At 37.1% G+C, this 22,401-nt stretch overlaps 2 protein-coding genes across 2 annotated transcripts; both read left to right on the top strand.

Annotated features, from left to right (window-relative positions):
* Positions 1 to 13,203: 13,203 nt before the first annotated feature.
* LOC139123865 (death-associated protein kinase 1-like) lies at positions 13,204 to 15,083 on the top strand. The gene is made up of 2 exons (XM_070690017.1): positions 13,204 to 13,365; positions 13,866 to 15,083. Exons 1-2 carry the CDS (start codon positions 13,237 to 13,239, stop codon positions 15,081 to 15,083), a joined length of 1,347 nt encoding a protein of 448 aa, XP_070546118.1. The 5' UTR covers positions 13,204 to 13,236.
* Positions 15,084 to 19,052: 3,969 nt separating this feature from the next.
* LOC139124133 (uncharacterized) lies at positions 19,053 to 21,918 on the top strand. Its single transcript, XM_070690275.1, has 3 exons — positions 19,053 to 19,116; positions 19,555 to 19,650; positions 20,618 to 21,918. Exons 1-3 carry the CDS (start codon positions 19,088 to 19,090, stop codon positions 20,904 to 20,906), a joined length of 414 nt encoding a protein of 137 aa, XP_070546376.1. The 5' UTR covers positions 19,053 to 19,087; the 3' UTR covers positions 20,907 to 21,918.
* Positions 21,919 to 22,401: the final 483 nt, after the last annotated feature.

The raw sequence follows: 22,401 nt of genomic DNA, 5'->3' as shown, positions 1-22,401 counted from the left end.
TAGCCATGGAAATGTACCATTATCTTATTAGTATCCGCCACTTTACAGATCACCAGACATATACTTGAAGTGAAACACATTCCTTTAATAACGTATAAGTACTTGAATATAGCAGTGGGCGCATACGGTGCATATAATCAACATTATTATCAAGGGACACCTTTGAGGTCAATAGGACATTTTTGGATTCATCTGCATTCGTTTCATTTCATTACTAAATGTAAGACAAATCAGTTGAAGTGTATCATTATGCTATCAGTAAGTGACACTTTGTAGGTCACCTGGCACATTTTTTAAGTCAAAAAATTATTTAAATTACGTAGAGTAGGTAGATAGGAGAGTACATAATTATTACCTTTATCCTGGGACACCTTTGGAGACATATTTACACCAGAATTAATACTAAAGTTTGGACAAAGTCGTAGACATATACCATTATCCCTTCAGTAACTAGCATATTACAGGTCTCTGGCACACTTTTTAAGTCAAACACATTCATTAAATCATGTAGAAGTAGCATTTGGAGCAAATATATTTATCAAAATTATCCGGGACACTTTTGAGGTCATTGGGACACTTTTGAAATCATATGCATATGCATTTTTTTTAATAACGTCACCTGACACGTTTTTGAAGTAAGATTAAATCCTTCAACTGTGTTAAAGTAGTTGGATGTAGCAGTAGAAGCATATAATACTCACAATTATCAGAGTAATCCGCCCGTCAATCAAACATCCATCAGTGTTGTACTTGTTCGAATTCAGGGTATTTAGCTTTGACATATATCTTGAAAATCTGATCACATCCACTGATATGCCGTGCTCCTGAAGTTCAAGTATGACCATGGTTATCACACAGAGTAACCTAGGTATGAATTAATATTGGTATAGAATTTTTACCTTAGAAGTCTGATCAAACGCACTGAATTCACTTTTGATGCATATCGTTGATATGTTACCTAATTACACATGTTCATTTACTATATGATTGTGATGAATATGAGATATCACACAAATCAAACTTTGAGCACAAATATATCTCAGTATAACCTGTGTATACCAGAAGTTCAATCAAATACACACCTTTAAGTTCACAATATACTTGCCATCCTTCCAGGCACCTCTCCTACACAGAAGCGTCCAGTATTTTCTGTAATGCAAGCATTAGGTCACCAGCCCGCTACCTTGTAATTCCGACTTTGATAAATGGTGACAACTCTATGACCTTAATCTGTTTTCTTTCCACAAGCCGTATGCACTGATAGATGAATAAGATTTTACCAAAAGTATCCTAAATTCTCTCATATGCATTTTTTCGAAAAATGCCGGATTTTTTAATTTTCTGAATACAAAAAACGTTGATCTACATGGTTCGTGAGAAAATCAATTATAAAAAATTAACGAAGAATTCTACGATTGGCCTTCCTCCCCTGCCATCAAGTGAGACTGTTTCTGCGCTTCCTTTTAAGCCACTAAAGTCATTGCTTTGACGGCACTTTGCCGCCTGCTGTCCGCACAGTGTGCAAAGCCCACCTCCGTCTTCAATCTTTGCGAAAATCGGTAACACAGCAGTCTCCAATATTTGACCACAGATATCTAAGTCGAATCCTTTCAAGGGGAACCCTATTTGAGTCACCTGCAACTATCTTTGAATATTGTTGCCTAGTCTTTGCCGCTGCCACAGCGTACACTAGGTTTTTTTATCAATGGCCCTAACATAATCTATCCTGGTTTCCAAGAACACTCTTTATAACATCCGTATCACCATTTTACAGTCTGCTGTAACCTTACCAACGAAGGTAGCAGTCTGAGTATAAGTTTCACCTCCATGCCTACACTATGTCGTGAGCTCGCTTCATCCCGGTAGTGTGCGGGATCACTGGAACTCAACAATATCGCCCATCTTATCAGTGAAAAGACGACGTCAAAAAGAAGCAGAACCCTAACTTCGTAGCATAGTAATTTTGTTTGACTCAAGTAAGGCCCGCTGAACGATTCATACCTGTGATCGCCTTCAATATGTATACATGAAGCACGGCACGATCGATCGTGACCGGCAAAACGAAACTGATCGCACTGGCTATAACACGAAAGTTTCAAGGCAACAGTCTCAAAAAGCAGTGTTTTACAACATAACGTTTGCGGCAAAATTTGAAGTACTGCTGGGACTTAAACCGAAATGCACTGTTGAGTTGACGTCTTCAAGAGACGCCGCAGTGTACCCGGTTGGTCTTTGACAGCTCGGTACTGTACAAAACGAATTCTGATCGTAAGGAACATAACGGTATCTTTGTAATTTCGTCTGTTATGTTAGCTTACAGTATATATATTTTTTATCAAATAAAACTGTCTGGATTAGGATTTCCCGCAAAGGTTGTCTCTCATCTAAGCTGATACTGAATGCACCACAATGTCAACATTTATTTGCACTCATTATTCATTGCTACTCCTGAACCCTTGGATCACGATCGATGGGTTGTTAAAATGAACAATGCTGCACCTGTGGGGCAGCCAGCATACAGTACACCAGTGTTGAGACATGCAGAGATAGAGAGACAGGATACCAACTTGTTAGAGATAGGACTAATCGAGGAGTCGATAAGCCCTTTGGCAGCCCAAAGTGTACCGGTCACCAATAAAGTTGGATCCTAGAGACTATGTGTTGATTATCAGCAACTCAAGTCAATGACGCTTATCCTATTCCCAGGCTAAAAGATTTATTAGACGCTCTATATGGAGCTGAATGAGTCTCCGCACTTGACCTTCAGGCAGGTTACTAGCAGGTAAAGTTAGGGGAGGACCAAAAGAAAAGAAAGCATTTGTTACCCTTAGTGGTCTCTACCAGTGGCTGTCGTCTTTCATTTGGGCTCTGTCAATGCCCCAAGCACATTTGAAAGGCTGATAGCACGGGTTTTTGCAGGAATACGATGGGAGATACTGGTATTGAATCTCGATGATATCATCATATTTGGAAGGTCATTTCATGAGAAGTTAGAAAGACTGTCCCAATTGTTCTAGTACTTATGTTTTTCTACTCTTAACTTAAAGCCAAGCATGTGAGTGCCTTTTGCTCGTAGTGTTGAATTTCTAGGCCGACATGTTTCCCGGGATGGTGTTGCAACAGACCAAGGGAAAGTCAAGGAATCAGTGACTGGCCAATGTAAGAAAGTGTAATGGAAGTTAGGAGTTTCCTCTAAGTAGCAGCTTACTATAGACATTTTGTGAAAGGGTCTGCGAAGGTAGCCAGACCATTGCATGACCTGACAAATAAGAATATCGTCTTTAAGTTGACAGAAGTTTGCCAAGATTAAATTGGTCAATTGGAGATTTCACTTGGAAATGGGTGACTTCATACTGGACACAGACGCAATTGCTAGGGGATAGGGGCTGTTTTGAGTCGGGTTCAGCAGGGTCAGGAGAGGCCAGATAGTTATGAAGGCCGTGTATTGTCAAGCGCGAAGAGAAAGTACTGTGTCACTCACCGTGAAGTTTTGACTGTGGAAGAATATGCTTTAAGCACTACTTGCTTGGTCAGCGTTTTACATTACGGACTGATCATGCTGCAGTGGTTTGGCTACTGAATTTCAAGAACCCTGAAAGGCAGATTGCTCAGTGGCTGGGGAAACTGGCTTTCTTTGACTATAACATTATTCATCGGCCATGTGTGCACCACAGGAATGATGATGGCTTGTCATGGAAACCAAACCGTGAGTGTAAAGAGTGCGCTCTGGCTCATGAGATGCGTGTAACCAGCTGCTCTGCTGGGGAGCTTAACCCTTTGATATCTGAGTACACTCTTTACAAATAGAGGCTGGTGGTGTAAGGAAATTCGAACAGTATGGTTACTCACTAAAAGTCAAGTGACTTGATGGTGAATTCTCCGGTGACAATCACAAGATAATTGAACAGGGGCACGAGAGTATTACCATTGACATGCAATCATGTGGAGGCACGGTTTTGAATGAAAGTTGCCAAAACTACCAGGGTAGCAGGGAAGTAAGTAATGGTTGCGCTAGGAAAGGTTTGTCATCCCTTGTGTACTACGAAGGACAACGGATAAAGGTGACTAAGGCTGACGTAATTGCGAGAGATAAGACCTGGTCGAGAAAGATGATGAGAGAATGTCAATTGGCTGACCGTGACATCTCTGTCTTCTTGAAGGCCCGTGAAGGAAATCAAGATCGACCAGGATGGAATGAGATTTCCTCTCGTTTAGCTGCTACCAAGGCATACTGGTCCCTGTACGAACAGCTTAGTGTCAATAGGTGCTTGTTGTACCGCAGATGGGAGTTGGAATTTTGGACAATGCTACTGGTATATCTGTCCAAATTCCAAAACTTAGACACACTGAAGACGTCTATCACATGATTATTGTTCAAGTACAGCGATTGAACATCTCAGTATATATTGATAAAAAATCAGCACACCATATCTTTTTTATAAATATTTCTTCTTTTAACTTTACGAAATGTCACTGAAAACCTGTTCATTGGCGTTTAGAATTTATATCGTTGTTGCGTCACAAAAAGGTCAATATGGAATAAATTACCACAATGTGTCTAATGGTACCTAGTATTTAACATTTTAGACAACCGCTTTCACACACTATACAGCTAAACTGTTTTTGTTCCATAATCGATGAGATAATGGAAATGTTAACATGTCATTATCTGAACTAAGTAGGAATAATTGGATCAGCACAATATCTCGAGAATTTCTGTAATCCGTTGAATATTGCACCGTATTTGCTTACTTTCTTTCAAAATTGTATTAAATGTTAGAAGTAAGAATCATTGCATCCAAGTATCTAATACTAGCTATAGTCCCGATTTGTTACTTTGACTCGACCAAAGTGAAGTCTCTCGATTAACGTTTCTCGGGAAAATAGAGTAGGTCGATCGGCTGAATTTTTATGCTAAAATTCAGCTAAAACATAAGTGATAAGCCAAAAATCCCAAAAAGTTGAGGGTCGATGGTTAAAATTAGGGTTTTTCGGGTCACCTGAATAATAATTTTTAGCATGAGTGTCATCAGACAAAAAGCAGCCACTGACAATAGCAGCAATTTTATATTAACTTTATAAACTAGCATGACTTATGTAAATTTCACTTACTAGCATCGTGCTGTTGTCATGTCAATGTCCCTAGGCATGGCATGACCTTAAATACCCTAGATCTTGATTGCAATCGACAGTACTCCTAGAAATGTATACACCTAGACATTTTGATTACGTTTTTGTGTTGGTTATTTATTCCTATCATCGGTTGCCATAGCAACAATCCTGAATTGGCATGACCATGACCTTAAATGACTTAAGTCTTGGTTGCAACCCACTGGATATCTTAAAATTTATATAGACTCTTATATCCAGAGCAGCACGCTGTGCTGGCTGCCAGCTGGGCAGAAACTTTTCTGCGATTTCCTTTGTTTCATTTACATGTTATTTACATATTAATATTTAATTTACATATTAGTATTAGTTAATTGTCCTTGTATGTCTCAACCAAAGGCCAGGCTGAGAATCTTAAGCAAACCCTGTTTTTATGTAAGTAATTACAAAGATACATTTTTTTTCTAATAAACAACTATTTTCAATAGGGCGATGTCCTGGCCAAAACCCTAATTAGGCATGACCGTGACATTAAATGATCCTTATCTCGATTGCATCCAAGTTGGCAACTTCAAACATAATTCTAGGCACTTCTTGAGTAAAAAAATTAAGGATTTTCTGAAATTCAAATTTCTTTCACTGCATGAAAACCCGATAATTCAGATAAATTCACGTTAATAAGTTGCCTGTATTATAGTATAATACACGTGAATTCACGTGAATCCAAATGAATACAGGCTTGGTGAATACAAAAAATGGATTCTTGACTGTATTCATCTGTATATGCACTCTTCAGCTAAAATACAGGCAATAATCCATGTTAATACAGTAAGTATTATAGGATTTTTATGCAGTGTTTAGTGTTGTCATAGCAAACATCCTGGGCCAACATTCACCACTATTTCAATGGCACATAAGCACATTATGACAGCTGAGGTCCCTAGCTAAGAGGAAAACATGTGGCGGATAAAAGTGCCTAAGGGGATGCTTTATATATTGGCCCATAAACTAACAGGGCGATAGCAACGTGTTTCCCGTAACTCAAAATGGTGAGGGATGAAAAACGTTTACGTTACCTCTATTGAAGCTCGTGTTTTGGCATTATGTTACACAAAATGATCATTCTCTTCCGTATGATACCTTTTGATGTACTTTAGGGTACTTAGAAAGCACTAGAACAACTTGTTAATTTAAGTTAACCAAACTAAGTAATCAATGGCAACTGCATAAGTACTAAGTTTTCTCGAAAGGAATAAAAAATACCTTGTCACACAAGTTGAAGCCTGACTTTTAGTTGCACTTAAATAATCGCGTCATCTTCGATTGGTAATGGTACACTTTCAATACACAGACTCATTAGTTGTCTACCATGTTGAGAGACTACTAAACTACCTTTATTTCATTTTTATTTTTACTATAATGCATTTTATTACATTTTAATACATATTTCTACGTTAGTTTCCGCTTTGTAAGGTGGGATGTATTGCTTGGTACAGTGTGGATGCCTTGCAAGTCACGAACAAGAAGCAAATTCAATGTTAAATTGCAAATTTGATGAACAGTGTACCACGCATAACTTCTACGTGCATTAGGCCTCTTTATGTGAACAGTCATATTTCCACTTTTATATACTTCTTGCTTTTCAGCATTTACATATTGTTATTCGCTTCTGAAAACGTTTTGGTTTCCTTTGCATTCACAGACATCCAACTTTGGCATTATTTTTTTCCCTTATCAGTAACCTGCATCTTTTCTTTCCGTGTTATTTAGTATGGAAAAACTCCGCTTGACGTCGCTAATGGCAGAAGAGTAAAATCATTATTAAAAGTAAGTTTATTTATTGAAATCATACAAGTCCTGACCGATTTTTATACTAAATCAAGTTTATCACTTTAAGGTTAATTTTTGCCTCCGCCGTTGTGAAATGAAAATGTTTCCCGGAGCCGACGGGAATGAATTAGAGCAGGACTTTAGCTCCCTTTTACGATACGTGCAAATTCGTTTTACCGATTGTCGCGAAATGTTTTTCGTCAATACATACAAAACAATTCTACCATAGAAAGGTAATATTTACTGAAGTCGTTGTGACTGAAAATGAAAAGTGTAAATAACCGGCAATTGTACATTATAATTAAGTTATAACAATAAGCTCACCCGCAATGGGATATCAGTATCATAGACGAAAATAGATACTTGTATTTTCTACTGGCTCCTTTTCATCACTTGGTCATTTATCTATTCGTCATCATGAACTATTATGGCATAGGATAGTAAAATAAACTGTGCTTTATGCGTATGACAAAATTGAGTTTCGCAGTCTCTAATGTACAACGGTAATTCGTGAATCTCATCGTTGGGATTAGCGTCATATGTTTTAGTTACATTAAGAATATCCACCGCATACCAATTGGCCATTGTAATACTATGATGTCTATAAGTGTCATTTCAAATATTCAAGATATGTTGTATTTTGTTTTTATGTTTGTTTGCATTTGAAACGAAATGCGACTGACATCGTCGGTATATACGCATCGTTCAGACATGATCTGCACACCTTTGTGAATATATTCACGTGAAATGACATATCGCTGGTCGCGCGACCGGTGCGCACACTCCCCCAGTTGCAAACGAAACACATGGCCGATGTAACCTCTTATGACGTTCTTATAGCTTTTTCATTATGTCGATTATATTAATCATTTTTCTTACAATGTTTTGGGTCAACGTCAAAGATTGTATTATTCATTATTTAATTATGGTTTAAATACGTTGATCACACAGAAAAAGTGGTATATAATTAAAAGTATCAATTCAGAACAGAAGTGTCCTTTAGTGTAATTATTAATTAACAGTCTCATGTTGCATAACTTTTTGAAATTTCCAGTATCGTTTTTACAGAGTTGGTTCACTAACATTAAAGGTACCCCTATATGCTGGCTTTATTTGTTCAAATTCCATAGTATCCGATGTAGTAACTTGATTTTAGCAAATTGGTAATATTACAGACATATCAGAACATAAAATGTCAAAGTTGCGAACATTCATCTCTATGCATTACATTTGACTTCTCTGTGCAGTTTATGTTAAGATTTCAGTGCACAGATATGCACATTATCCTCGTCTTTTTGCTTTATCGCATGTTAATGTTTGAGCAAACATTTAATCGCAGTGTAATCTTTATCTTGTTCAAAATTACACATAGAGTTCCTGAGATAAATTGTAATATGGGTATACACACACCCAAATTCGTACATTCTCACCAAGAAAGTAGAATCATAAAAATTAGTGCTAAAAGATACAGCTAGTTGGGCTTCAATATGTACACCCTATTTAAGTGTTCGCTTTCTAATAACACGTAACTCTCCTTTTTATTCTACTTCAGGCCGCAAAGAAAAAAGCAGAGTTCAGTGTATTGATGAGAGAGCCTGGGATAACAAGAAACAGTAGCAAGCTAAGTGTGTGCGGATGGTGGTGTTGGCAAAACTACCCTTGTGAACGCTTTACAAAGGGTAAGAGAGAGAGAGAGAGAGAGAGAGAGAGAGAGAGAGAGAGAGAGAGAGAGAGAGAGAGAGAGAGAGAGAGATGTATTGGCAAGCATTATTAGATTATGTGTCTTCTTCATGAGTGGGAAAAGGTAGAGTTAATAAGGACTCTCTCTAGTAAAATGAATGCTTGACATTTTATAGCTAAAATAGGAAAACAAAGTTCTAAAAAATGTGTTGAATGGCATATTTCATGGAAAATAACACTTTGTAAAACATAAACAGCCAAATTAAAATATCCGATGTGAACAATGTTGAGGTAAATTATATGTTTGTAACTACAGGTATTGCATTCTCATTTTAAGTCGCAATGACAATCTCTCTTACACAGTTCTAAATGTTCTTAACTCATTAAAATAAGTTCGACTTCGCAATTTGTTTTGTTTGATCTTTTTCTATGGACGACTACTTGACTCATCAGAACGCCTCAGACGCTAAATATATTTTCATATCAATTTGCTAAATATAAACGGCTTTAGCAATTACGATATGACGAAGTGAAGACTGAAGGAGAAATTTAAAACTTTGTTAATGCAACCTACTTAATCACTGAAAATTCACCGAGATAATATTGCTACCGTGCATAGTCTACGAGGGTATTCCTCCGGTAATATATGTCAAGTATTACAAAATTTTGATCATGAACACTTACAAACAGTTTTCCTTAAATTTATTTCTTGGAAGACATCAGATAATTTAAAAAATAAATATTGGTAAAATCTACGAGGTTACTGACAGACTCTCACTGTCCTGTATTCGGCAAAGCTGTAAAATAACGATCGCACATACAAAAATTAGTCTTTTATGAGTATTGTGTTTAACTATAGATATGGAATGCTGGTAGCTCTACATTTGGAAATAATAAAATTATATCTAAAATTTTAATATGCTGATATTTTAGTAACAAATTGTATGTTTATACGTTTTATTGTATTAAATTTGCTATGAGTTTGTTACGATCTCTCATGCAAACTTTATCGCTGGCTTTTTCAAACGACTTGCAAGCCTTTGTTCGTCTCAGTTACATTTGTCGTGTTTCTAGCACCATCATTTATTTTTCGTCCATTATTTCCAGATGAAACCCGTCAATGTCATCCCACCAATAATTAGATATACCTGTTATTAGATTTAACGCCAGTACCTTAAAAGAAACGAGAAAATCGACTTAATGTGTCGGTGCAGAACTTAGGCGAACAAAATAAGTCGTACATCTGACTACTGCTGATACTTCGACATTGTCTATATAACAGATCGACTTTAGACAGGGTTCACATACATATTTTGGGGTCAAACGATGTATAATGAACTATTGAAAACTGGACAAATGTTGCAGAATAAAGGCAATTATATGTTGTTAGTACGCAGTCTTATCTGTTCGTGTGTCACAACAGCAGGGGTGTCATTTCTGCTACGTCTATTGTCTTAGTATACTGAGAATCACCATTTTAGGTTTTATTGTAGCAGAGAGTGATTGATCTTATTAAAATACTTTTAATTAGAAATTGAACATGAAGTGGCAATAAGCGTCCCAGGTCACCTGTGCAAATATATTTTACTAATTTGACAGTTGTACTACTCTCTTTAGGAAAGCCGATTATAATATTGTAGTATATGACCAGCTGACTAGAAGCTTGGTTAAGTGGAAAAAATATATTATCAGAATAGTAAGAATGATGATGAGCAATTCTACATGCACAGGCAAACAATACGTAACTTTAAAAGTCATTGGGCATCCCGACTAGGACCGCAAACTTTAAAAAAAGTCTTTAGTTTTTTTTTTTGTTTTTGCGTTTTGTTTTGTTTTTGGTTTGTTTTTTCTTTGTGTTACTCAAGTTGATACTCGTCAAATGATCAGTTCTCTGCAAGTAATGAGAAGCCTTTTACTTTAAGGCTTATATCATTCCGAAATTGTTTAATGTTGTAATGGACAAGTAAAACGCTTCATTTATTACATTATTTTTTGTAAAAGCTGCCCGTCTAGAAACGTGTTTCGTTGCAACATATATATATATATATATATATATATATATATATATATATATATATATATATATATATGTATGTATTTTATTTTTGCAGCTACTTTTGCCATTTTTGTCTGGCCACTGAAATTAGCTATCAAAAATGTCCATCTTCATCAAAACGTGTCGCAAATAGTTATTCTCTACCTAACAAAGGAGAACTATATTGGCTGTAAGGTCGCTTGTTGAAGCAATTTCTTCTATTTTTAGAAAAAAGCTACTTTGAAATCACAAGACTGATATTTTGGAAATCTCCTATGCACAGCCTGTTGCTTGGTATGCGCCATATTGGTCAAAAATTATGGAATCGTACATAATTTCTTATCTATGTGGTAGCGTGACAGTGTCCTTACACTATTTTTGTACGAGTGTGCTGGCTTTCTAAGAGTTAAAGAGATGATAGTCAATTGAACAACTTACCTAAAAAGTGAGTTGTACCGCTGCGTTTTGATTGCATTTTCACAAAGAGATATATATCGAATAATGTTAGTGACAATATTAATGTCGAATATCTCGACACTTATTCCATAGTGTACATGGAATGTGTTATTGCTGTGTACACGGAAGTGTTCATGTTTACACGGTAAGGAAACAATAAAATGGCAAAAATATTACGTTTTCTTGTTGTACGAGTCAACGTAGAATGATTACGTTTTACTGATTTCAAATGCAAATTAACTTTTTTTTATACAAAGGTTAATAATTTGCTCATCGCTCTCTATATTCTTTGCATTGTTCACCAGGGCGTTTTGAAAGCATACTGCACTCGTCGATCAGAAGAGAAAGCACCTTCTAAAGACAAGGCCACGCATATACCCACGCCCGGTATTGACGTCAACATTGTCAATATACCAAAAGTTGGTCATTATATAATCTGGGATTACGCCGGACAACCGGAATATTACGTGACTCATAATATGTTCCTGAGGGTGGATGAAACGGTGTTTATAAAACGTTTTCAAAATCATGGATGTAATGGATGGGTTTGATGGTACACTTACGGAGAAGGTAAGCGCATGGACGTTTACGTCAATGTTTAGATCAAATATTCGTATATTGAGATTTCCACATCATGGGCGTACGAATTCAAATAACACATCCAAAAATATCATTCTTCATATATTCAAATGATTAGTTGCTGACATGGCCAAGATTCATCAAGTCTAGAAGATCTGATGACCTCAGTACCGAAAACAAACCGATGGTAATTTTATTGGCCAGTGGAGCTGATCTTGTAGATGAGTCTCGACGTGATCGTGGTGAGTAAAATACACAGTAATCGTATAACATGGTTTTGTCTTATATCGGTATTGAATGACTAATTGCAAGTGAAATAAGAGTAAAAGGTTGACTTGTTACTATTATACAATCAACAGTGATATATATTTTACATTAACACTCGACAAAAAGGAAGTTCCTGTTTGGATGCTTAGTAGAATTAAAGGGGCACTGTTATCATTTCAAATGAAACCTACCTTGTCACCGATAGCTAACGTCTGACCTTTTCTATGGCTCAACAAGTATACGTAATCATATAGCCGTTAGAAACAGGCGAATTTTACTGACACAGAAAATCTAGCTTTCGCTAAAGACAAACTGAGTTCAATCTGAAGGCATTGTTAATGACGCGAACTGAAGAAAGAAAGGCATTCTGGTTTAATTAGAGCTCTTCGAATCGTTTTACGACGGCATCAATTTACCTACAGGTATCAAAGTCACTGCCAATTTCATACTATATTTACTTTGAGTTCTTACATGTATCCTAAGTTAAATGAAATAACGATAATGTTTAATTATTTTGACTTGAAGCAATCAAGATCATTGAAGACATTCGGACAAAGATTCAAGAAATGTTTGGGGCATATTTAAACATCGTGGATGAAACATATCTGATCAATTGTCATGATTCCAGACATGAGGACATCAAAAGACTTCGAAAATGTTTGTCGAATGCTAAGGTAGGTTTGAACTCTTTGAAGCGCAAGAGTGATCAAATAGCTAAACATTTCAGAGATTAATTACAAATATTGTCGCATACTTATTTAGCTTTTTGAAACGCGAGATCCTTTAACTAAACACTTCAATCAAGGTGTTTTGCAGATTTGGAAGCAACGAATTACCATTTCTTTCCCAACTTCTTGCTTCTCTCACGGAGAAAATCACTTTGATCAGTCAAAAAGCTTTGCAAATATGAATTATTCATCGTTCAGGCCTAGTTAATTTGGTTGTTTTGAAGGCATCAAATTGAATTAGGTACGAAATATATTTATTTAAATGACTCCCTACCAAATATTTATTTCACCCCATAGAAGAATCTATGAGTCTTGTAACATGGCATTCGTGTCTTATATGCCACACAGATAATATGTTGATAAAATGTACGGGCTTCTGTGCAGTTTTCTTGTGTTTAATTATGAGGGTCGATAAATTCTGCTCAGAAGGCAATGAGTTAATAATTAACTTCTCATAAGGAAAATATTGAATGTCAATTATGATTATTATCATTGTTAGCGAAAAGAAAATATTCCTAAATTGTGTGCGAAGATTGCAGACAGTAAGAACAAATGGCAAATCAGCGAGAAGTTTCCATACTGTATTGGCATGCCTATGTAGAACAAGTGAAGACAATAGATCCCCTGGTGGAGGAAGATTTCCTGAGAACGGCTACATCTTATCTTGACAACATCGGAGAGGTAAAGATGTCTTTTTAAATTCATATCCTTTCATTCATGTCTTCCCGTGATATGATTCATTATTTCGCGATTTTTGCTACGATATAAGCCCACCTCGTAATGTGTGACGCCAACAATAGAAAAAGCATCAACCATTATTTTATGTTGTTGATTAAATACGGTCATATACGGTTTCGGAAAACCATTGCCCTTAAAAAGTTCGCACCTCGGAAAGAAAAACGAGGTAATTTTACTTGTATAAATAGTCGACGCTAAATAGAAGCTGTTTTTAAGCAAATGGTGTTTTGCTTTGGTACTATGATAATTTTCGTGTCTCCTCATTAAAGTATTCATTGGTTGTTCAGCAGCAATATTTTACTAGACCATATGTATGCGTCACTTGTTCATTCAAAACTGATCCTTGAGTAACATGATTATATTAAAATAGTAATGATAAGCCTTAAACCACTGTCTCATATTTACTATGTCTTTTCTTAATCTTAAGTAATGTTTATTTACAGCTTCTCTTTGTCAAAGTTCCAAGCGGGGACGATATAATTGTCCTCAATATTCAGTGGCTGTGCTCAAGAGTTTTCGGACCAATGCTAGCCACTGACATTTTCATTCAATACAACAAGAAGTTACGGAAGAATCAGAAATTTTACAGTCGCAGTGACATCAACGAGGTGTTCAATGACTTTGCCGATACTGAATTACTTCTTAACCTATTGAAAATATTCGAGCTCGTCTTTGAAGTCGACCGAAGTCCACCAGTACCTGATGGCGATGTGCAGTTTATCGCACCAGCGTTGTTGGTTGAGAACATGCCAGAATCACAGTGGAGAATGGATCCATCAAAACAAATCTACTTCGGTCGAAGAATTCAATGTCGAGATGAGACAGATAGCTTCTCACCTGGATTTTTTCCACGACTGCAGACTAGACTGTACAATCATTTTCGTGACCTAGGTCAGACTCCTAGTGAAATATGGAAGAATGGTATCAAAGTTTGCCATGTGGTTGAATGTTTGGTGTACATGATCAGGGGTTGGAGAGCCATATACATCTGCGTCAGGGCAAAGGATGAAATGAACATCAGGGATTGTCAAAAGTTACTTGAATTGGTAATCTGCTGCCCCGGTAGTGATATCGAGAGCCACGTCCTCAGCGCACATTCATTGAGGACCCATATTGATGCAGAAAAGGTTAAATTCTACCCAATGCAGACGATTCTGGAAGCAGAGATGAAAGGTGTCAATGTCTATGACGAAGAACGCGGCGATGAAGAGGCAACTACTGACTTACTTTGCGCCGGATATGATACCACACTGCTTCGTAGCCATGGATATAAATGTGACGTCAAGTGGATGATGAACGACACATTAAAGGAATTCTCCATAATAATGGATGTAAAGAGAGATATGGCTGGTGACTACAGGGTAATGGCAGATCTAATGGGTTTTGCACATACCGAAGTACAAGGATGGGAAGGCAAATCTATGTCAATGACAAAGCATATTTTATCAGAATGGTCGAAACGATGGGAAGAGCGAAAGAGAAATGGAGGATCACCAACTGAGGGCGACATAATGTATGAGAGTACTTTCAGCAATTTGATGAAAATCCTGAATGATGACAGTTGCCGTGTAGAAGTAGCTGAAAATGAAATAGTTGAAATGTTTCGGCAGCTTAGAGTTTCAAACAGGGGACCACAGTATTACAGAATGGGCATGTCGTGATTAAATGATCGAAGACATTCAATTCGCAGGGTTAAGCATGCCTACCTTCAACAAGTTTTTCTGCAACAAAAGGTGCTATAGATTTTTAAGGCTTTGAAACGTACGATAATTGACCTGCTTGCTTCAATACAATAATACATGTAGAGAAAAAAATGTGTGTTTTTATCACATTTCTGAATATCACGTTTTAAACTAATAGTGCCTGTAATGATACATAAACGAATTTTACTGATCAGGCATGGCTGTGACAACAGCATAATGTTAAAATCAGATGATGTTAGTGTACAAACGGGAAACTTTGTGTTGTAATAGAACGTTATTTTCTTGTTGTCATCATTTTTGACGGCTATCTTAAGAAATGAAAACTGAGTCTATTCAAGTATTTTTTGCAGGTGCATTGGTACATCGTACTAAGGTTTTAGCGAAATGTTTTAATCGTGATCTTATTTTTCTAGGTTGGTAGAAGTCGGTTGGATTGGCGTTATGTTCAATAACATTTCCACCTTAAAGTATGAAAACTCTGTAACCTAACGTTTCTTGAGCCTTTGCAGGTTTGTTAGAGTAGTGTTCTTTTGAACGACATTTTATTGAGCTTGAAAGATTTGTCAAGATTTGTCAAAGATTTGACAAATTGCAAGATAATATGACCAAATTATTCATTTGCTTAAGACATTATCTTACTTCAACCAACTTTGAATATCACGATATTGTATTTGCAATGTTAGATTTACTAAGCGAGCTGCTGAGAAAATAAAAAGAAACATTCAGAAACACTAAGACCTATGACCTTATTCTAAACACTATGACCTTTTGTGTTATTAAGCGCACTTCCTGACTGTAATTTTATACTTCTGAATTTTGAGTACGGCGTTGGTTATACTAAATAATTATAGTTTTCACGATGTTCAAGGTCTTCGTAAGATATTTTTTTTTTTTTTGATTTTAAAGTAAATACCTACGTGACTGGCGTGTGTAAAAGGCATTTTCAAAAAATTAGAGTAGCCTTTCAAACTGCTATTGACGTAAACTTGGTGATTCTTTCCTACATACATTCCCAATCCTAATAGATCTTCAAATAAATTTAACTCCATGGCAACAACCATATATCACACAATTTAAAGTGCATGTCAGTAAAACGAACCTTTAACCTGTGTGCCATGTCAGATACTTTTGTGAAAAATCTATCGTTTTTTTTTCTGGAGAGGTTTTCTTTATTTCTGAAAAACAAATATTCTATGTTTACATAGGACAGTTATTTCAAGTCAACAAAGGTAGAAATTTATCTGCCATCAAAGTTGAAACATGCGTACGTACGTACTTGCACAAAAATTTCAATACATGGATTGACATGACATCGAATAAAATACATTTACGTCAAACATTTACTAGCATCGCATTTCCACTCATTCCCCTAACACCGTCTCGATTGTGGTAAGATATTTTCCATTGTCCTGTTTTTAATATGACGTTCCCTTCACGAGCCTGTACTCATGCTTCATGCCATGGACCGTCACACCAAAAGTCACGGTCATTCCACTTTTACGAATCATTCCGAGGAAATACTAAAAACATAGTTTTTTTTTTTCTTTGTTAATACATATCTCGATTTTTGTTGTGTGTGTTTTAAAGCGAAGTTATCGTCGTCTGCACAGGCGCCAGACCGAGTCTCTGGTTACCAGAATAAGTGTAAAGTGTATCCCATAAGGCAGTGTATTACCAAGGCTCACAAGCAAGATGGCGGCGACCATAGTCTGTGCTGGAGGTCGTGAAAAGGCTCCGAATCGGGTAAAAAGAAGGGACAAAACTAAAATTTAATTGTACAGTGCACACGAGACATGGAAGGAGGCGAAGGCAGTCCGCTACATGACTGCATCAAATGCAAAAATTGCCGAACATGTCCTTGCTTCGCACCGGGGAAACTGTCACGAATGTTTTCCTTCTGTTCGTGACCGTGCTGTGTGTTCCCGGCGTTACACGGCCTCCCCACCATACACGGTACGCAGGACTAGTGGTAATCGCGACTCCGACGGAGACAGTCAAAGACGTGGAAACACAAGTAACGAACTTACAGCTGCTACTATCCAATTCAAAAGGTGAGTGGATCGTTCTTGTGAAAGCCTGTACATTGTATCAGTTTACATGTTAGTTGTAAAGCCTGTCCGGCAATTTTCGGGAACGCAGCATGTGCACACCGAACACGGAGGATGCATGGATGGTGTCTGGTAATAGATAGCGTGGGTCCATAGCTGGGTATTTTCGGACAGGATTTCTGACTTTTAGTTTTACGTGCTGGTTTTGACTTTAACGTTATTAACCCAGCCTCCACAATAACGTTAAAGTCAAAACCAGCACGTAAATCAGAAATCCCGTCCGAAAACACTACAGCAATGGACCCACAGCTAGGTAATAGACTACAAAGCTACCTGCATGTACAAACTTACCCAGACGGTCATCAAACATGGAGTGGGAAACATTGAGCTAGAAAAACTAGAAAACACCGGACTGAACTTGACGTGTCTCTGGTTTCTGAATTCTAAGGCCAAATTGTCTCCCAAGTTTTAGTGCTGAAACGCAGGCTGAAATGTCTCCTGCGTAAAAAAACCTTCATTTTACACTGTCAACTTTGTAATATTGTTAGATTACCGTATATATATATATATATATATACAATTTTTTTGTTTTACTCTCTACTACATCCAGAAAAGTGTGATAAGTTTAAAGGAGTCAAACATTCCTGGGACATGTGGCATGGAGGAAAGGACATTCACAAAAAAGTAGTAAAGGTATGTTATCTTTAGTTTATCAATGCACACTTTTATGTTAGTTCTTTGCAGGCAAAATTTTCTTGAATCTCATCTGCTATGCAAGTTGGTATTGGTATTCCGTATTGAAGACAGCAAAGTATGCTGATTCAGTAAAAGTTCTTTAAATTTCAAGGTAACAAAGGAAAACATTTTGTGAGCTGGCATTTTCATAGGCTAGCGCAACATGTTAGATATCATAAATCATGCAGTTTCTCCAGACTAGTGACCAAAAAGTGTTTGAAACTTTGTGAATTTTATAAAAGCATTTGATACATTTACCTAAATTGTTGATTTGACACTTCTTAGCTTATGAGGTAACAACACAGATATGGATATCACATCATTAGCATATGACTACATGAGCAAAGAATAGGATATTGGATAAAGAAAATGATAAATATCAGACTGTCAGTAGGCTAGCATTGGGCTGGCCCAGTTTTATCGAGTGCTACACCATGGGAAAGGAAGGTTTGAGCTACATTGTACTTGTTAGTGTATCATGCTGAACAGCAAAATATAATGCAGAGGCAATATGTACTAAATTTCACTGAATTTTGATCATGGTCTACAGGCTTCCCAAAGTAAGAAATGTCGAGACATTTTGCCATGGGCATCAACTATCAGAAATCACTTCTGGTATGCTGTGAAAGAGAGCAAGAGAAATGAAAGTAAATGAAAGTGAGTATTTTTAATGTTAAAATGCAAAACAGCCTGAGAAGAAGGAAAGTGTGTGTTCCATCATAGTACTAAGATGTGCATACTTTTGTCAGCATTCTAGCACAGCATCTACAATCTCTATTTTTACTGGCCTTGAAACAAGGGTGTGCACATCTATGGTTCATGGATATGAAATGCAACTGTGGTAACACCATTTTGCTGACCCATGACAATGCTATATCGGACGAGTATTTCTCATAGCTGGTACAGTCACTGTAGATTTTCAGAGCTGGTACAGCTGTGTGCTCATGTCTGTACCGTTACATGTAATGGAAACTGTACTGGTTTCTGTACAGGTCTGTTTGAGTTTTTCTGTTTAGGCTACCTGAACGACCCAGGTCTTACTTAGAGAGAGATAATATTTGTGATATATGAGTATGTGTTTATAATGATCCAGCTGGAAGCAGAGTGTCATTTGACACTATTTGTTTCATTTTTTCCCCAGACACAGTGGCTTTGAGGAGTCTTTCCAGTCACCAATTGATGTATACCCCAAAGAGACATGCGTACACGTAAGTATATGTATGTGTTCTTTAGTATCATATGTTGCACCGTACAGCTTGTCTAAAACCAAATCTGGTTGAATCTGGAAATCTGTTTGAACTGAGTTCATCTTCTATATATAACACTGTGTTCAAAGAACTTCAATAAACCAGACTCCAAACACCTATGCAAACCCAAAAAAATATTCTCATTGCCTTCAATGTCGCATTTTAATAGACAGGTTTTACTGTGTACTGATTGTAAGTAGAAATTACTGTTAGACTGATTGTTTATGTCTTAGGAAAGTAAAATTTGGTCAGTATTACATCTGCAAATTATTGAAGTCATGCTGTACAATTTAAACAATGTGCATGTACAGTTTTATCCATAGTTTCATCGTAGACTCTTTAGGGATGAGGAGAATCCAAATTTAAAACATGACCATTTCATACTTTCTTTAACTTCAGATATGTTGCCTATAAAGCAAGAATTCAGTTGGCTGCCATAGATTTTAATAAACATACTAATCGGAAGCAAGCACTGGACAAAGATGGGAAACCAAGGTTTGTGATCCTGCAAGTATGATGAAATCTTCATTATTCCTACCAGTACACACTTGGCTTTGTAGGATTGCTATAGGCAGAACAATAGGAAACTTCATTTTATATTCACAATGAAAATCAAGAAATAGCCTAATGTTACTATTGTAGACCCCTTAGTACTGAGACCCTGCCTCCACACACATTGGTAAATGCTATTGTTGAAAGTGTGAATAGCCTACAAAACTATCCTGATGCTGGTTATGGATAGGGACCTGCTATTTACTGCCTGTGACTGCCTGTAGCTGCTGGAGGACTACCCGAGAACTGCCTAAGGACTGCTCGAGGAGCAAGTAGGCCAAATTTTATGCCTGGCTAACAAAAAATATCATTAATTTTGGTGTTTTCTGTAGTGGTTTTAGAACCTGAAAGACGCAGGGCTTTCGACTAGAGAGACGTCCCCATCTTGATTGTGAGATCATACCATTCAGTGTAAGGGGTGGTAGGCTGTCAAGCTGTATGCGCTGGCGAGGTTATTGTACCACCTCTCGGACTGAATGGTATGATCTCACTATCAAGCTGGCGACGCGACGTCCTTCAAGCCCGGCGTCTTCCGTGTTCCAAAACCGCCGGATAAAACATCAAGTTAACGCCAAATCAATGATATTTTTGGTTGACGGGTCATGATATAAACCGAACGTATAGTCTTAGTGTAATATTGGGCGAAATTTGGCCCACCTTTTCCACGGGTAGTGCTAGGGCAGTTCTCGGGCTGTCCTCAGGCAGCTACGGGCAGTCACAGGCAGTAATTAGTAGGACCGTATGGATTTGAACTCCAGCTTGTACCATCTAGACTTATTACAATAGGCTGCATAATCACAATCTTGTTATGTTTGACATATCAGGATACATAAGAATCACACAGTCATGTTTATGATAATCTATACTGCTTGAGAGTTGCTTTAAAACTATCTGCATGATTGTTTTTCAGGTTTGAAGTCAAATACTCTAAGCAGTCCAACAGGTTTTATCCTACTGCCAAACTAGAGGCCAAGAAGTATGAATACATTGGTAAACTGCAAAGGCAGATCTTCCAGTCTCGGCAAAATGACTATGGCCACATGTCCTGGCATGTGTCCTTGGATGAGAATGATCCCAGGCGAATCCATGGCACAAGACATTTGGTGACAAGGCCTAGTTTAAGCCAAGTTACAGCACAGTATCAGAGTAGATTTGCCACATCACAGTCTCATGAACTTACTGGTAGTTCAAATCAATGAATGCACAGTAAACTTTATCCAGCAAGGAAATAGAACATAAGAAACCTTTAAAAGTAGTCATAGTGTGATCTTCTATTGCCTCCATTGATTTTATCATTGACATAAATATTGCATTATTGATACTTGTATCTGTCATATCCAGTAACAGAAAACTGCTGTTCTAAAATTACTGAACTCAGGTTAATTTTTTGTGAGGTTCATGAACAAATTTATATTAACTGTTTGGTCATTTTTTTCATTGATAAAAAAATATATATTGTGTACTTCAGTCTGTCACTATGTTGGAGCAGAGATATCATGCCCAAGCTAGGTCAAATGACATCACTGAATTTTTAGCTTCAAATCAGTGACACACACTGACCTCAGTATTCAGCCAACCTTGCACTGTAGAGAGGATAGTTGATGGCCTGAATAGTAGTAATAGGTTTATCTACTCAACACTTTACATTTCAGTATGTCATAAACACACATGTGGCGTAAAGCCAAGAAGAACTGAAAAATAAGTCCTCTGATTCACCGCTATAGTTTTCCAAACGAGATTTTGTGGTAAAACTGAATTATTTTGCAGTTTTTAGCTGGCTTGCATCCGTATTAATTTCATGCAAAAGTTTACATTTGTTTTTCAAGTTAATCATTCAGAAGTGTAAATTTATTTTTCCTGGGCTTTGAAGAGGTTTATGTGAACAGTTTGAAATTCCATAAAAGTTGACTTTTCAGGAGTGATACATACTCTCGGAAAAAGCAGACATCATGAATGTCCATGCATACAATTTTGTAAGAATGACCTCCACACAAAAACATGCTATAGGACAGCTAAAGGTGTTGTTCATTTTATTGTATATTACCAGTTTGCAATGACTGATACATACCTTAGGAAAGTGAACCAGACACATCGCCTGCATATTCAAATGTTAATGAAAAATTGTTTGAACAGAAATATTGTGGTTTACGTTGTCAATATCTAGTTTGATGACACTGAGGATAAATAAAACAATCCACAATTCACCGACAAGTCCTGAATTTCTCCTTCTATGTAGCTGACATACACATTAGGATTTGGATAGCGTCTTCTAATAACTAGAACACAACATGATGGAATAACACGACGGTTTCCTCTGCCCAACCGACCATGTTGCCAATATATAAACTGGCAATGTGCAAAGTGTCTGTAGCAAGCATTGTTCCTAGGTTGATCTTGTGCATAAGTGTCTGCAACTGTTCTCATGGCAATTTCTAAAACATTAGGGTCCTTATACAAGTTGTTGAAATAACCATGTCCTTGCCATACATTCTTGGCCAATCCTTTTTGCACAACATTTGTTTTCAACCTGTGAAGGCACTGGTTGACATTCTCAACACCTACACCATGGAAGATATACTATGTCATCAGGTTTTGGATCAGGGGATGGCTGCTGATGAAACTGATTGAGGCCTTGATCAGTTCCATCCAAGACAAAGTCTGCCCATGCATCCAGTTGTCTTCTGATTAATTCCA

Source organism: Ptychodera flava, assembly GCF_041260155.1.
Source record: "Ptychodera flava strain L36383 chromosome 23 unlocalized genomic scaffold, AS_Pfla_20210202 Scaffold_23__1_contigs__length_28996876_pilon, whole genome shotgun sequence".
Taxonomy (NCBI): domain Eukaryota; kingdom Metazoa; phylum Hemichordata; class Enteropneusta; family Ptychoderidae; genus Ptychodera; species Ptychodera flava.
This window is presented reverse-complemented; position numbering and strand designations above follow the sequence as displayed.

What these genes read in the sequence shown, in the direction of transcription:
- LOC139123865 (XM_070690017.1), top strand. Translation starts at nt 13,237, where the DNA reads ATGGCAAATCAGCGAGAAGTTTCCATACTGTATTGGCATGCCTATGTA. An exon ending in ATCTTGACAACATCGGAGAG is followed by an intron (nt 13,366 to 13,865) that starts GTAAAGATGTCT and finishes GTTTATTTACAG; the next exon opens with CTTCTCTTTGTCAAAGTTCC.
- LOC139124133 (XM_070690275.1), top strand. Translation starts at nt 19,088, where the DNA reads ATGTATACCCCAAAGAGACATGCGTACAC. An exon ending in CCAAAGAGACATGCGTACAC is followed by an intron (nt 19,117 to 19,554) that starts GTAAGTATATGT and finishes CTTTAACTTCAG; the next exon opens with ATATGTTGCCTATAAAGCAA. An exon ending in GACAAAGATGGGAAACCAAG is followed by an intron (nt 19,651 to 20,617) that starts GTTTGTGATCCT and finishes ATTGTTTTTCAG; the next exon opens with GTTTGAAGTCAAATACTCTA.